This window comes from Aotus nancymaae, unplaced genomic scaffold (assembly GCF_030222135.1).
Source record: "Aotus nancymaae isolate 86718 unplaced genomic scaffold, 86718_ANA_hifiasm-v0.15.2.pri h1tg000002l, whole genome shotgun sequence".
In the NCBI taxonomy this organism is placed as follows: Eukaryota; Metazoa; Chordata; class Mammalia; order Primates; family Aotidae; genus Aotus; species Aotus nancymaae.
In genome coordinates this window covers 3,660,143-3,676,206 of record NW_026988413.1, presented here as the reverse complement: position 1 = coordinate 3,676,206, position 16,064 = coordinate 3,660,143, and the positions used below count along the sequence as shown (strand labels likewise).

Here is a 16,064-nt window from a genome sequence, read left to right as displayed (position 1 = left end):
GGACCCTCGTGACTCTCTAGAGCCTGGCCGCGCTGCGAAGTCGAGGACTTGGCTCTGCCGAATCTCCTGGCGTCCGGGCGAGCGGGGCGGCTCGTGGTGTTTCTAACCCGGTTCGTGGATTCAAACGTGGCTCCGCGCCGAGCACGGCCGGCGACTTGTAGGACCCCAGCCCTGGCCGTGGCCGCCTCGCACGCCCTCGGAAGACTCGGCGGGGTGGGGGCGCGGGGGACCCCGTGTGCGCCGCGGGAGGGCCGAAGCCTGATTTGGAAGGGCGTCCCCGGAGCACCAGTCTGGGATTTACTGTGAACAGCATGGAGGAAAATGACCCCAAGCCTGGCGAAGCGGCAGCGGCAGCGGCGGCGGCGGAAGGACAGCGGCAGCCGGAATCCAGTCCCGGCGGCGGCTCGAGCGGCGGCGGCGGCGGCAGCAGCCCGGGCGAAGCGGACACCGGGCACCGGCGAGCTCTGATGCTGCCCGCGGTCCTGCAGGCGCCCGGCAACCACCAGCACCCGCACCGCATCACCAACTTCTTCATCGACAACATCCTGCGGCCCGAGTTCGGCCGGCGCAAGGACGCGGGGACCTGCTGTGCGGGCGCGGGAGGAGGAAGGGGCGGCGGAGCCGGCGGCGAAGGCAGCGCGAGCGGTGCGGAGGGAGTCGGCGGCACGGGCGGCTCCGAGCAGCTCTTGGGGTCGGGCTCCCGAGAGCCCCGGCAGAACCCGTCGTGTGCGCCCGGCGCGGGCGGGCAGCTACCCGCCGCCGGCAGCGACTCTCCGGGGGACGGGGAAGGCGGCTCCAAGACGCTGTCGCTGCTTGGTGGCGCCAAGAAAGGCGGCGGCGACCCTGGCGTCCCCCTGGACGGGGCGCTCAAGGCCCGCGGCTTGGGCGGCGGAGACCTGTCGGTGAGCTCGGACTCGGACAGCTCGCAAGCTGGCGCCACCCTGGGCGCGCAGCCCATGCTCTGGCCGGCCTGGGTCTACTGTACGCGCTACTCGGACCGGCCTTCTTCAGGTGAGCCCGCGGGGACCACGCATCCCGGCTCGCTGCAGGGAGGTCCGTGGAGATGGGGGGCGGTGCTGGCGCGGGAACTTAGCGGGAAGAAAACGTCTCGAACCTCCTCCGCACACTCGCACAAAGAGTCACACGACATTGTGTGAAGCTGACGCTGGCCGGGACAGCAGCCAGGAGTCCAGCCAGCGGCAGGACTGATTCGCTAGGGGGTACAGACTTCTTAGGACAGCAGAAGGGACCTGCTCTCTCTCTCTCTCTCTCTCTCTCTCTCTCTCTCTCTCTCTCTCTCTCTATCTATCTCTGTCTCTCTCTCTCCCTCCCCCTGCCCCTCTCTCTCTCTTCCACCCGGCCTTGGGGCATCTCTTCGCAGCCCCTAGCCCACGTCTCCTCCACTGTAGTTTTTTGGTGTTTTGTAGGGGTGGGGGCGGGGAACGGAGTGGCTGGAAGATGGGCCAAAAATGGGCACTCTCAACCCCTTCCCTGCGATCTTTTAACTCAGACCAGCCCGGACCCCCGCCCCAACCCACCCCAGACTTGTCCTACCATCCCGTTATCCCGGCTGTGGTCGGGGAAGAAAAGGCGAGGCCCATTGACGCTCTGCCTTCTGCCCCTCCGGCCTGCGCTGGAGGGTGGGACGGAGGAGGACGCACACACGGAAGGGTGAAAATAAAGGCGCCCTTTTCCTTGGGCTCCACTTTGTTTGCCAGCGCCAGCCCGCAGCGGTGGGGCTCAGCCCCCTTCCTGCACACAGCGAAGACAAGGGAGGCGGGAGTCCCTCCCAGCACCTGCCTTCCCCAGATAGAAAGGACCTTCTCGCAAGGTTTCCTGGGGGCTGCCGATAGGAAAGAGGCAGCATTCGCAGGGGCCGTGCAGAGATGCTGGGTGTATTTTTTCATAGATCTGGGATTTTAAAAAACGAAGTCCATGTCCTTGTAGAAATCATCAACTGCTTTCCATGCGGGTCTGCAGCTGGGAACCGCCATTAGGAGTGGGCTGTTTGACCCCGAGCTGGCAGCGGATCCCCGCTACCCCCAAACCTTAAACTATTTTGCGGGGGTCATTTGCCCAGATCACAGCAGGAGTGAGCCATCCTTCCTCCGTCATCCTGCAGAAATACGCGTGCATATTTCTGATGAAATTCAGATTTCTCCAGCTAGAACTGAAATTTGCTCCATTGTTCTCTTCTTCCTCCTTTGTTAATATTTAATTAACATACAGGCTCACAATGCCGGGCGAGGAGCCTCTGCCGGGCTTTGTGAGGCGACGCTGGAGTTCTGAGCCAGCCTCCACTGGCCCGGGAGCTGGGCTCACCCCCCCGGCCCGGCCTAGCCCAGCCCAGACCAAGTCTCCGATCTTCATGGGCTTTAAAATATCCCTGAAAGATAACGTTTTTGTTATTTGGCGTCTCCGAAAGAAGCGGCGGAGACGGAGAGTTTTCTTGGTGAGGTTTGATTCTGTTTCTGAGACTCCTAAGTATTTGTCTTTTGAAAGAAAATCAAGAAAAAAGAAGGGAACTAAAAATTCTGATTTTAGGGAGATTTCTTTCTATAAAATGGTATCCCTTTGAGGGCTGATTCATGGGTGCATTAACAAAAGCCCCAGGACCAGAGGAGTTTGGGGATAAGGCACGCACTCGTCTCGGGAAGGGAGTGGAGATGGAGACAGAGACGGGCTCTGGGAGCAAGGGCTGGGGCTGGTCTTGCCCGGGCCTCCCCTGGAGCCTTGTGCCCCATCCCCCACCACCGGTCCAGAGGGCCAACCCCCGTGCCTAAATCTGCACCTACCCCCACCAAAGCCAGGCCCACTGGTGTGGAGCCCTGGGTATGAGACAGTCCCTGAGTGTGCACGTGAGGTGGGTTCCCAAGCGTAGGGTGTGTGCTCTCTCAGATGGTGAGCCTGCCTGTGGGTTGCTTTAGAAGCTGCCCTTGGTGCCCCCTTGGTGATGCCCACAGACCCTCTTTCTCCAGGCTGGTCTCCTGGAGAGAGCTCCAGTCTCATTGCTGGGGAGGGAGTGCTTGGCATTCACCCTGGGCCTCTTGCTGGGCACAGCCCCAGCACCCTCATCCGCTCTCCTGACCTGGCCAGGTGCAGTCCCAGGGCCTCCAATGTGATCCACACTTCTCTGCTGCCCGGGGTGCCTGGCAGTTCTCTGGCCCTGAAGGGTGTAGGGTCCAGCCTTCTCTGGCCTCCAGTGGCAGGGACCTCTGACGAAACTGGGGCCAGATGCTCCTTAAAGCTGATTCACACACCTCACAAATTGAAACCCAGAGGCGAGGTCGCCACTGCCTGTCACCAATGGCTTTGCCCACCTCTTCCCTCATGAGGAATGCCAAGGGGTTGAGCCTCTTAACACTGAAAGGAAACTGATTACATGTCCCTCCTTCTGCTCTCCTCCCTCTGCCCTTTCCCCGTGGATAGCAGGTTCTAGGAACCTTAGAGCGACCCTGCCCCAAACATGGGTAGGTCCACAGGGAGGAGGCCAGGGCAGGGTCTGAATCGGGGGGGTAGGGTCAGAAGTATGGACCTGGCAAGGTCAGCTGGGCCACTCTGCTGCCCGCAGTGCAGCAGCCCCTCGTCTGGAGAAAAGGAGGTGCAGGTCTCCATCGTCAGTACCCTTCCGGACCCAGAGCCCCTCTCCTGGACGTGAAACCTGGGAGATTTCCAGTGGGTGACGAAGGACTCCGCAGTAGCTTGGTGCTCCTCCCCACCCAGGAGGGAAGTGCATGCCCCCCTCATCCTTACGAGTGAACCTGGCCCACAGAGCCCTCGGCTGGGAGTGCTAGAGGAGCTTGGGTGGAGGCAGACACTCGGAGCCCCACCTGCCCCTGATTCCCACGGCCCTTGGCACCCTGTGGGGTATCCCCTTGGGGGTCCCCAGCACAGCCCTCAGGGACCCCCTGCTTCTGTGGCTGCAGGCTTCATCCCTTCTCCCCTCACCTCTCTCCCAGCACCTACCCCCATCCCTGTTCCTGAACAGAGCCTCAGAAAGGGCTAGGAAAAACCAGGACAGAAAGTCAGAAAGTTTGGGGGGCTTTGCTTACACCTGGGAGTTTTACTTTTGTCTAAAGACCCCTGGTTTGTGATCAGCCTGTCTACTAGGCCTGCCCCGCAGCCCCATGTACCCCACACCCACTCCTCCCTCACCAGGTGGCGGAGTCAACATGAGGCCATGCCCAGTCCCAAGTCCAGCCCCACATCTGGCCATTCGGCCTTGAGTGGCCTTGGACGAGTCACTTCTCCTCTCGGGGTTCCTGCCTCCTTCCCGGTGCCTACTGGGTGGCACACCTCTGGGTAACCTGGCTTCTCTCTGTCCACCACACCTACCCAGGTCCCAGGTCTCGAAAACCAAAGAAGAAGAACCCGAACAAAGAGGACAAGCGGCCGCGCACGGCCTTCACTGCCGAGCAGCTGCAGAGGCTCAAGGCTGAGTTTCAGACCAACAGGTACCTGACAGAGCAGCGGCGCCAGAGCCTGGCGCAGGAGCTCAGCCTCAACGAGTCCCAGATCAAGATCTGGTTCCAGAACAAGCGCGCCAAGATCAAGAAGGCCACGGGCAACAAGAACACGCTGGCCGTGCACCTCATGGCACAGGGCCTGTACAATCACTCCACCACGGCCAAGGAGGGCAAGTCGGACAGCGAGTAGGGCGGGGGTGGAGGCAGGTCTCAGTCGGCGCGAAACAATGCAATAATTTAAAATCACAAAGGGCCAGTGTATAAAGATTATACCAGCATTAACAGTGAAAATATCGTGTATTAGCTAAGGTTCTGCAATATTCTATGTATATAATTTACAGGTGGTATAAAATCCAAAATATCTGACTATAAAATATTTTTTGAGTTTTTTGTGTTTATGAGATTATGCTAATTTTATGGGTTTTTTTTTCTTTTTTGTGAAGGGGGCTGCTTAGGGTTTCATCTTTTCTTAATCCCCTAAGCTCCATTATATGACATTGGACACTTTTTTATTATTTCAAAAGAAAAAAATTAAAACAACTTGCTGAAGTCCAAAGATTTTTTATTGCTGCATTTCACACGACTGTGAACCGAATAAATAGCTCCTATTTGGTCTATGACTTCTGCCACTTTGTTTGTGTTGGCTTGGTGAGGACAGCAGGAGGGGCCGTGCCTCAAGGCCTTGGGGAGCTTAGGGGACCTGGCGAGGGAGAGGGGACTTCAGGGTCCTTGGGCCAGTTCTGGGGTTTGGCCCTGAGGAGCCACCCAGCATATCCCAGGCCTGCCCTGGGAAGTTGGCTCCATGCTCACCAGCAGCTGCCCAGGCCCGAAGCCTCACCCAGCTCCCTCTCCTCACCCTCCTGCAGTCCTTCTCCCTCTCCTCCTCCTCCTTCCTCCTGCTCCTTCTTCCTGCTCCTTCCTCCTCCTTCCTCCTCTTCCTCCTTCTTCCTCCTCCTCCCTCCTGCTCCTTCCTCCTCCTTCCTCCTCCCTCCTCCTCCTCCCTCCTGCTCCTTCCTCCTCCTTTCTCCTCCTCCTCCTCCCTCCTGCTCCTTCCTCCTCCTTCCTCCTCCTCCTTCCTCCTCCCTCCTGCTCCTCCCTCCTCCTTCCTCCTCCTCCTTCCTCCTCCCTCCTGCTCCTTCCTCCTCCTTCCTCCTCCTCCTTCCTCCCCCTTCCTCCTCCTCCCTCCTGCTCCTTCCTCCTCCTTCCTCCTCCCTCCTCCTCCTCCCTCCTGCTCCTCCTCCCTCCTGCTCCTTCCTCCTCCTTCCTCCTCCCTCCTGCTCCTTCGTCCTGTTCCTTCCTCCTCCTTCCTCCTGCTCCTCCCTCCTGCTCCTTCTTCCTCCTTCCTCCTGCTCCTTCCTCCTCTTTCCTCCTCCTTCCTCCTCCTCCCTCCTCCTGCTCCTTCCTCCTCCTCCCTCCTCCTTTCCTCCTGCTCCTTCCTCCTTCCTCCTGCTCCTCCCTCCTCCTCCCTCCTGCTCCTTCCTCCTCCTCCCTTCTACTCCCCTTTTTTCCTTCTTCTCCTCCTCCTCCTCCTACTCCCTCCCTCCTTCCTCCTCTTCCCTCCCCCTCCTCTTTTCTCCTCCTCCTCTTCACCAAGGCCCAACCCTGTGCATACAGCGTCTGCCTCTGTGGTCTGTGTCATTGTCCCCAGTCCTGCCGAAGCCCTGCCACAGGCCTAACCCTCCTGCCCTGGGCACTGCCTCCATGCAGAAGCGCTTCAAGGTTGTGGGGCTAAAGGTCTGGGGTGTGTGGCCCAAAGCCTAAGAGCAGTGGGGCGACCCTCCTCCTCGCTTGGCCCCGGGAATTTCCGAGGCTCCATCAGCCACCCTGGGTGCCAGCCAGGGTCTAAGAAATGAGACCATGGCTCACTGCTTCTGGGCGGGCAGAAGGCTCTGTAGAGGGAGATGGCATCATCTTCCTTTCCTTTTTCTTTTCTTCCCTATTTTTTCTTTCTTTACTTTTTTTTTCTTGGAGTGGCTGCTTCTGCTATAGAGAACATTCTTCCAAGATAAATACGTGTGTTTACACATGTCTGCATGCATGTAAACACACACACCAGGCGTGTATGAGTCCACAGTTCTGGAACATGTGGCTACCTTGTCTTTCAAAAGAACTCAGAATCCTCCAGGATCTAGAGGAAGGAAGAAAGTGTGTAAATAATCATTTCTTATCACTTTTTGTCTTTTCTTGTTTTTTAAAATATACATTTTATTTTTGAAGGTGTGGTACAGTGTAAATTAAATATATTCAATATATTTCCCACCAAGTACATATATATATATAAACAAACACATTATCTATATATAACTCCACACTGTCTTCTGTTTAGTGTCTGGGGAAAGACCAGTCCACATGTCCATCTGTGGCTGGGACAGCCCGGGGGGTGTGCCCATGGCCGAGCTGGGAGCCCCGGTGGTCTCCCTAAGGACTGAGGGTGAACTTCTCTCTTTGCCTTAAACCTCTTTATTTCATTGCAGTAACAGTTTTACTTTGTACATAATAATGTAAACCTTTTTAAAAAGGAAACTATAAAAACAAAAGCTGTAATTTAAAAGTCTGTGAATAACCATCTGCTGCTTAGGAAACTCAATGAAATGACATGCCTTTTAGCAGGAAGCAAAGTTGGTTTCTGTTTTTCGTTTTCTTTTGTTGTTTTAGTTTATAAAACATGTGCATTTTACAGTTCCAGTATTGCATATTTATAATCTTATGAGAAATGAATGAATGTTTCTATTTACAACTGTGGTTATCAAAATTGTGAACGTCCCCTCCCCACATTTTTGTGTGTTTAAATTCTTGAAGGTTACATTAAATAAAACAAAACCTCTTTATTATGAAATACTGAAGGTCCCAGGTGGAATAGCGAGTTTTCTAAGCTTGTCTCGGTCCAGAGGAGATGGCCGGGCATCCTCCCAGCGCTCCAGTGCTCCCGGCCTTTGCCCCCGCTCAGAGCAGGTGCCAGGTGCCTACCTATGTAGCCAGAGGTGATTATTATTTTTTAAAAAATGTTTGGATATGTCTTATTTATGTAACATGGAATAACCAAAATAATTTACACATTTCGTTTCTAGGAGGAAGTGTTCAAACATACGGTGCTATTCCAGTGACTAAATTTTTTAAATTTTGCCAAGTTCAACAGGTCTCCCTCCGGCTGGGGGCTCACTGGCCTTGCCTACCCGCGCCGGACCGGGCGCTTCCCTCTCAGGACAGAAACTTTTTACTCCACAGGAGACAGAGACTCTCCTTTTTAAAGTGTCATTTTTGTTTGCCTTTTGTTCCACCCCCCCTCCAAAGCAAAAGACAGGGTAGGACTTCCTAAGCAGGACTGGAGAGGGACCTGCTTCGCCAGAGCTGATCTTGCCTCTGGAGTCCCCTCGGCCAGGAAGTGTTTGGGGTCTTTGAACGAGTGATTTACGCGTTCAGTTGCGGTATTTCCAAACTTCTATGGCTTGAAAAAACTTTTTTTTTCTTCTCCCTGTAAAAGAAACTCAGACTAGCGAGGATCTTCTGTTGCCGAAGGCGACTTTTTAGGCGTTTTCTGTTTTCGCCTGCAGCCGGGCCGCTGGTGTTCCCAGGCGGAAGCGGGGCCTCTGGGCTGGGCCTTCGCCCTGCCAGGAAGCGGTCTGGGAGCTGCCCCCGGGATTTTCAGACAGCTGGGGGCTCGCGGAGGTGAGACCTCCTCTTCCGGGTCCAAGCTGCGCCCCAGGGTCATTGCAGATGGGGTGAGACCACGCATTCCCCGCGACCCCCAACTTCTGAACAGTTCAGAGAGTTTGTAGATTAAAAACCAAACAAAAAAAAATATTGGCACAACTTCTATTGTAGTATTGGCCTCTCTCTTATTTTACATGAAGCGATCATTTTTTTATAAAAGACTGTTTTCAAATTATAACACTGAAAAGGGCCAAAGTACAGCTTTGTAGGGTAATGAGTTCCCTGTCCTCTGAGGTGTTCAAGCAGACACTAGGCTTACAGTGGCATGGAGAGTGTTCTTTCTTTTTTGAACTGGATGAACCCACAGACCCTTGAAATGCTGAGATATTTATTTTACTCCTATGTTTATTACAATTTAATCCAACAGCATATAATCTAAGCTGCTCCCTCATGGTGAGCCCCCGCTGGCCACCTGCTTGCTTTCGCCGTGGAGTCCCCGAGTCAGGCCTGCCAGGCCTGCCGGGAAGACGGTGCGCCTTTCCCAAGTCCTCTGCCCGCTGGTTGCTCCCGAGCCTCCCGGGCTCTGCGTGTCGCGGCTCTGGACCCGGACTGCAGAACCCGCCCCACAACTGGAACCCTGGACAGACTGTTGCCCCACAGGAGGCGGTTTTCCTAAGTGTGCAAAAGAGGAACGCCCATTTATAAAGAAAGTCCTTGCTCCTTAGAGCTGAACGACTCCCTTGCCCCAGGCCTAGCTGTGTCCCCGCCAGGCCCAGGCGGAGCTCACTCCACACCGCTCCATCGCTGGGCAGAGACTCCGAGAGGGCATGAGAGTCCGGGCCCCCGGAGGACCCGCCGCCCCCCAGGCCTGCCCCAGCAGGCGCCCCCGCGAGAGTGCGGAACGGGGAGGGCCTGGCGGGGCTCCTTGGCGTTCAGAGTCATCGGGGCCTGTCCTCAGGCTGGAGTCAGAATCTCAGGGTCCACACCCGCCGACGGCCGCAACGCGGACCCGCCCTGCCTTTCTGGAAGGAGCCACGCGGGTGACCCCAGCCTGATTACCGAGAGGGCGCCAGCGGTTCTGTTTTTTCCTTGAGTGAGAAGGTCAAATCGATGGGGGCTCCTCCACCGCTGGGCACAGGTGCGCCCGGGTTTCCGGTGCGCGCAACACACGCCCAGACACTCTATATGTAAATTCGCGCGCCGTCGCGGAGCCGGCCGGGAGGCCGCGTTTGTTCGCTGGGGCTCTGCTAGAAGTCATTCTGTCTCCCGCTGGTTTAATATCCGCCCTCCGCGGTCTCTGCTCGCCTCCGCGGCTCCCCAAGCGCCCCCGGGAGGGTCCCGGCTCCGCCGAAAACTGCAGCCTGCCAGGCGGAGCAGCCGCGCGCTGGGAGGTTAATAGCGACTGACGACAAAGGGCCGAGGCGCAATTCCGAAAGCTCGGATTCGCCGGGCGAGGCAGAAATCAGCCTCGGGGAGACGGGTACCCCCTTCCGACGCGCCCCAGCACAACTGCAGCCCCGGCGCCGGGCCTCCGGCCGGGGACCCCTCTTCCATACCTCGTGGTCCTATTCGGCAGAGAACTAGGCCCTCTCCAGGCCTCCAAGTAGGGAGCGGACGCGGGTGGCGGGGAAGGGAAGCCGCCGGCGGGACTCCCTCTAGGGTCTCGGGGAGAGCGGGGTCCCCGGGACCCTGGGGACGGCAAGCCCAGCTAGCTAGCAGCTCTGTTGCGCAGGTTTGCGAGCGATGCTGGTGGCCTCGTTGCTGCGAGGCGCGAACCCCAAGTAGACCATTCATGTTTTTATTAATAATCTCAAACACTTCATTATATTTATGCTGCCTGCCCAGAGAAAATAAAAGGCCATTCTTGAAATCGCCTGAAATGTAATAATATTCATTAAAGCGGCTCCTAATTATGTTATTTAATCAAGCGTGGTGCGCCCGCGCTCTCGGCTCTCGCTGAAAGGCTGACGGTGACGGTGTTATTATTACTGCTGTTGTTAGCGGCCTCGTGCCAGCAGCCGGCCAGCTCTTCAGTCCAGGCCATTTCCTCTAAGAAACTCGAGGAGCCCCACTTTGAGGAGTGGGGTTCCCCGGAACAACTCCGGAGACCAAGTGAGGCCCAGGCCCGTGCAAGGCCTGCGCAACTCCTCCAGGCCGAGGGCAGGGCTTTCTCCAGACCCTTGGGGCCCTCTATGTCCTCTGGGGACGCCCGACCCGGCTTTCTAGGAGGGGTAACTCAGGGTCCAGAGCCCGGGCCCCGCCCCGTTGGCTGTTCCGCCCCCTCCAGGGCTGAGCCCCGCGCAAGGCCCGAAGCAGAAACAAAGGGTCGCGGAGATCTGCCTCCTGGGCCGCCTTTTCACCCCCTCAGCCTGGAAAGCATCCCAGAGAGGCCCCACCCCCAGCCTCCACGGAGACCCTGGAGGGAAGAGCAGGGACCCTGTGGCCTTGCGGGGCTGCCAGGCCTGCGGCGCTTTCTCCGCTGCCGCAGAGGGGCTGGGTGGGAGACGCAGGCGGGAAGGACCCCGTCCCGGCCGAGAGTCCTCTGTGGGGACGAGGAATGGTGAGGATCACTGTTCGCACTGACCGTCTGGAGGAAACGGGGCGGCCAGGCGCTCGACCCCATCTGCCGAGACGTGAAACTTGGCCGCGCGGTCCCGGCGCGCGCTGCCTGCGGAAGGAGCCGCCTCCCTCCTTTCAGCGAGCGCATTCGGGGTTCTCCCCTCCCGCCAAGTCCTTTGTCTGGAAGGGGACTGGCAGGCTCTGTGGTCGTGGTGTGCCCCCCGCCTTTCCCCAGCCTCTGCCCCCTCCACTAACTTTCTTTTCTTCCCTTCCCTTTTCTTCCCTCTCTGGATGGGTAATCACAGGCTCCGCTGCCAAGCGCGCTGCGAGGAGCTGGCCCGTTCCTGTCGGTGCCCCTCCCCGCGGCAGCCTGGCCAGAACGTCCCTGGCCCCGCGCTCCGTGTCATTCAGTGGCCAGGGGATGTTGCATCTGAGTTTTTCCTTTGGGCCAAAACTTTGTCCTGAGGTTTTTCTGAGAGCGTTTTATTCCTCCACTCTAACAGCAACAACAATACGTGAATTCTGAAAACTAGTATTTCTGTAGATTCAGGCAATAAGGGAAATGGCAGAATCACCAGCCGTTTGTAGAATTCTACGCTCGCCAAGGCAAGTACTATTAGCATATTTTCTCCCAATTTTTTTTGTTGAAAAATACACATGACAAAATTTGCCATCGTAACCATTCTAAGTATACACTTCAGTGGCATTAAATACACCACACTGCTGTGCAACATCGCCACCGTGCATTTCCAGAACTCGTTTTATATTGTAAAACCGAAGCTCTATACCCATGAACACTGCCTCCCCATCCCCCCACCCAGCCCCGGGCAAACCATTCTGCAGTCCGTGTCTCTAACTGCGACTGTTCTAAGTGCCTCATACAAAGCTCTTACTATGTGACTGCAAGTAAGACTCCCCAGTAAGTGATGTTCATTATACCACAGAGGCTGCCACGGTCAGCCTCACTGTGCCTTCTAATGCTCACTAAAGTTGAGAAACTCCCGCTCACCCAAATGAATGGTGCAAAGACTAAATCCTGCCTGCAAAGGAGGCTTTAGGTTGAGCTCTTCAGATGACTGGGCATTTGCTGTTGCACACATTGGCTAAGGACAGTTTGGGTTTCATGTTTTTCATGCAAATACTTCTATAGCATCGCTTAGCCCTGAAACAAGTGTGGTTCAGTGGAAAGCACAGAGTGTGGAAATGAGACAGCCCTGTGTTCAAATCACAGCTTGACCGTTCACTCACCTCCAGAGGCCAGCCATTCTCTTCTTAGAAAGGTCATCTACCTAATAGGTTTCCGGTGAGACTTTTTTGGGAGATATGAACACACAGCACCTGGCATAGAACAGAGAGGGGAAGGGGAGGCGAACCTCTCCCAGGCAAGCCTCTGCACCCCCCAGCAGTGGCACCCTCCGCAGCCTAGGTAAAGCCGTTACACCTCCTTGCTTCTCCCAGCCAGTGAGGCATCCATGCAGCTGCTTAGGAGTAGGGCGAAGGATGTAATGCACTTGAGAGGCAGCGTCCACACAGCAACAAATAAGGGGGGCAGTGGCAGGAGGCTTGGGAGAGTGGGACAGGATTCTGCCCATGAAGCCCAGGATGCTGGCCAGCACTCTCAGGAGCACCACTTTCCTGCTCTTTTGAAACTGCTGTGTGAGCGCTTGCTTGCTGCAGGGCTCACACATGCAAAATCTTCATTTCAAGACCCCCAAATAAGCAAGGTGTTCTGCCATAGGGTTCTATAGACACCCAGTACTTTACACACCACTCTCTTTTCCATTTCAAATGATAATGGCCGCATTAAGCAGAATCCCATCACAATGAGATGGATGGGAAGCACAGACAGGAGTGCTTCCCATCACCAGGCACCAAACTAGGCATGAGGGCAATGGGCAAAGCCAGCCTTGCCTGTGTGTCGGTCAGTGCACGCCCCACGCACCAAGCCACCCCAACCCAGCTCTTCCTCCAAAAACGAGTGGGCGTCCTAATGGTGGGATGATCTATTTGTCTAAATAGCAAAAGGTCTCAGTAACCCTTTTAAGTTAATTGCTGTTCCTATAGCTAAAAGCATAACGGGCTTTGATTACATGCTAAATAGAATGATATATAATCCTGAGTTAATTACGTAGAGATAATTTTATAATTATATCATTCAATTTAAGAACCAATGCACTGCTAACCTCCAAATTTAACAGGAGTGATTATTCAAAATAAAAACAGTCACAAATCTGGACCTTTTGAAGGACCCAGCAGGGACATCTCCTTTCCCTCAAGTGGCAGAGAACGCGTATAATTCAGCCATCCACCGTCTGTCCCCTGCCTGCAAGTCCTCCCTCCGAAAAAGTGAAAACACTGGAAACTCCCAGACAAAAGGGGCTGTCCAAGGAGCGCATTTCCTGGCATCAACCTGCCCTCATCAGCTGGAGCAGTTGATCTGCATGTCTGTGCTGCCCAGCTTGTACGAGGAGGTCACGTCCGAGGGTCCCTGACTCCAGGAGCCCCAGGGAGGATGCTCTGGTAGCTCATCAGGTGTGAATGGAGTCTGTGGCCAGGACCTGGGGTGAAGGTCAAAGCCCCAGCCACCCCTACAGGTGGCTCACTTCCTGTCCCAATACTAGTGGCCTTGGGTGGGGGTGGCCACTACAGCCAGCAGGAGCAGGACTGGGTATCATTTTGCACCTATAACTCCTTGTCATCATCCCCCTGCCCCCACCCACTAGGCTCTAAAGGAAAAGGCTTCTGGTGGCCTCCGAGGTGAGGTAGCTTTAGCAGGTACTACTCCAGGGCCACTCCAGGCCTATTCCCATGACGGACCAGCCTTTCTGAATGAAGGCCAGAACATCAGGTCTGGATGAATAGTTAAATGTTCTGATTCTTTGAAAGGTGATGGAAGACCAGCCGGGCCCATTGCCCTTGGCCAGTCAGCGAGCCTCAGAATTTATTTTCGCAACTGCATACTGCCTCAGAGTAGGTGATTCACTCGCAGGGAGAAAAACATCTTTTATATGTAGAGACAGGAACTCGCCCTGTGGATTCAGAGCCCCAGGGAGACAAAAACAGCACGTCAGAGGAAGAAGGTCATACAAACTCACTGGAGCCACAAGGCAAAACAGCCCCATACCTAACGCCAGGCGTGACAATGGCCTTTGTGCCTGGCGCCGTCGGGAGGGAGCTGGGCGACGCACGGGCGGGGCGGGCGGAAGTTGGACACATTTCCCCGCAGGTAAGACCATCTATGGGGCGATACGGGTGTTGGGGCTCACTGCTTTCCCTCCATGAAGATTTGCAGCCCCCACTTCCCCCACCACCCCACCCCATCCCTTCCCCCACAGGGGTATTTCATCCACACTGTTTTTTAAATGCTTCCTAGTCAAACTTGAATATGCAATGAGACGCGGGAGCTTTGTGGCGGAAATATAATTAAACTGGGGAAAGATGTAAAAGCTGAAGAATGGGATGACATCAGGCTGATTTCACACTCGGCAGTCGGATTGCTGGGCCCAAGCCGCGCTCTTGCCACGCAAGGCAGATCAAAGTGCCCTGCCACCGCTAAAAAGGCAAAAGGGGACTTAAGTATGCTAATCCCCAGGACAAATATATTTTAATCTTGTTAGAATACAAGTTAATGCTGCAGCTCAGTGGCTGAACTTGGTCAGACTGTAGAGATCCATTTTTATTTTAGCTATGAATGAGCTAGACCTCTTGGTTTATTCATTGATAATAAAAGTAAATTTACAAAACGAACCCCTCTTTGGGCTGTGTCTCCCCGACCTTGAGCTCTCCTTGCTGGGGGGCGGGGAAGTCCAGAGGCTCCCAGGATGGGAGCATCCCTAACACCACCCATCCCTCTCCAAGCTGTCTCCCATAGAGCATCCTGACGGCTGAAGAGGGAACTCAGCTCGCAGGGCAGAGAAGAAACAGAAAAACTCGGAAATTAATTAAAAGATTCTCCAAAGCAATCTGTTTCCCTTTAGGCTTGAGGCTTGACAACCAAACTAATTCCTTTCTATCAGCCCTCTCACTTTAATTTTTGCAATGTCAATTTTCATTACTATTAATTATTTGCCAAGCTCCAACTGTACATTTGGCATTGCTCTCATGAGCAAGAAGCTCTCAGGTTCCTGCCTCAAGTTTCCTGGAAGATATGAATATGCAAGTTTGCACGTGTGTGTATGTAAAATACTGGGCATGTATCGAAGAAGAAACGTCAGCCTGCAGAGCTCCCCTTCAAATAAAACCACTGTGGTAAAATATTTAGAACCACGGATGTATCTGCACGGCGGAACGTGTGTGTGAGAGAGCCAGCCAGCGAGCCAGCGAGCCAGCGGAAGGTTAAACTGCCCTGCAGAGCCTGCCTGCTGAATATTGCTGATGGCAGCCGTCTAAAAGGCAATTTCTGTCTTTCTGCTCTAGTGTGTGTTAGAATTCCCTCTGCCTCAGGCAGAAAATCTGACTCCCACTAAAGTGTGCGACAGAACGCTGCATTCCAAAGCCCGTCTGTGCCCTTCCGACTCCCTGGCCTCAGCAGGGGGGAGGGTGCAGGAAACTACGCCACCGCACACACACAGTCCCCCAGGCAGGCCAGGCAATGGGCAGCCCAAGGGGGGCAGCTGGCAGCAGTGTCCCCTTTCCCCACGGAGAGCTGGGAGGGTTGGGAGGAATCCACCCACCCCCAACTGCCCCTGGTTTCCAGGACTCAGGAATGTCCATCCCTGCCATAATTTTGTCTGTGTGGGAAGCAGACACACTGTCACTACTGTAAGCACACAGTTGGTAAGTGGTGGGTTTCCAAATTCCAGGGAAAAAAAGCTAGACAAAGAGCCCAGAGGGAAATGTCTCCCGTGCACCCATTTCTCCTAATCCCTTCAGTGTTCTGTCCGCTGGCTGTGGCCAGCTTGGTGCACACTCCAGCACTTCCATTGCTGTTCTTGTTCTGGAAGTCACGTTTCCCAGGCATTTGGTGTAATGCCTCTTCCTGTCTCAAATAATAACACTCAACATTGACTGAGTTCTCACGAGGTCCCAGTGTAGGAGTTTCAAGGGCTGGGCTGCTGGAACAGTAGCACACACTGAGGAGCTCATGCGACAGAAGTCTATTCTCTGAGTCCTGGAGGCTGGAAGGCCAAAATCCAGGTGTCGGCGGGGCTCTCTCTGAAGGCTGCAGGGGAGACCCTTCTGGCTTCTTCCTGGCTTTTCCTGGAGGTCGGTAATCCTCGGCATGCCTTGGCTTGGAGCCCCTCACTTCAGCCTCTGTGCCCTCCCACAGCCTCTGTGCACTCCCACAGCCTCTGTGCCCTCCCACAGTCTCTGTGCCCTCCCACAGTCTCTGCCCTCCCACAGCCTCTGCGCCCTCCCACAGCCTCTGCGCCCTCCCACAGCCTCTGC

The 16,064-nt window shown here is 55.3% G+C and overlaps 1 protein-coding gene across 1 annotated transcript; it reads left to right on the top strand.

Annotated features, from left to right (window-relative positions):
* The first annotated feature begins 311 nt into the window (after nt 1-311).
* EN2 (engrailed homeobox 2) lies at nt 312-5,086 on the top strand. The gene is made up of 2 exons (XM_012445329.2): nt 312-1,011; nt 4,340-5,086. The coding sequence occupies exons 1-2, from the start codon at nt 312-314 to the stop codon at nt 4,654-4,656; spliced, it is 1,017 nt and encodes a 338-aa protein (XP_012300752.2). The 3' UTR covers nt 4,657-5,086.
* The last annotated feature ends 10,978 nt before the right edge of the window (nt 5,087-16,064 follow it).

Coding starts and splice junctions, on each gene's coding strand:
- EN2 (XM_012445329.2), top strand. CDS start 312: ATGGAGGAAAATGACCCCAAGCCTGGCGAAGCGGCAGCGGCAGCGGCG. Junction 1,012..4,339: donor CTCGGACCGGCCTTCTTCAG/GTGAGCCCGCGG, acceptor ACACCTACCCAG/GTCCCAGGTCTCGAAAACCA.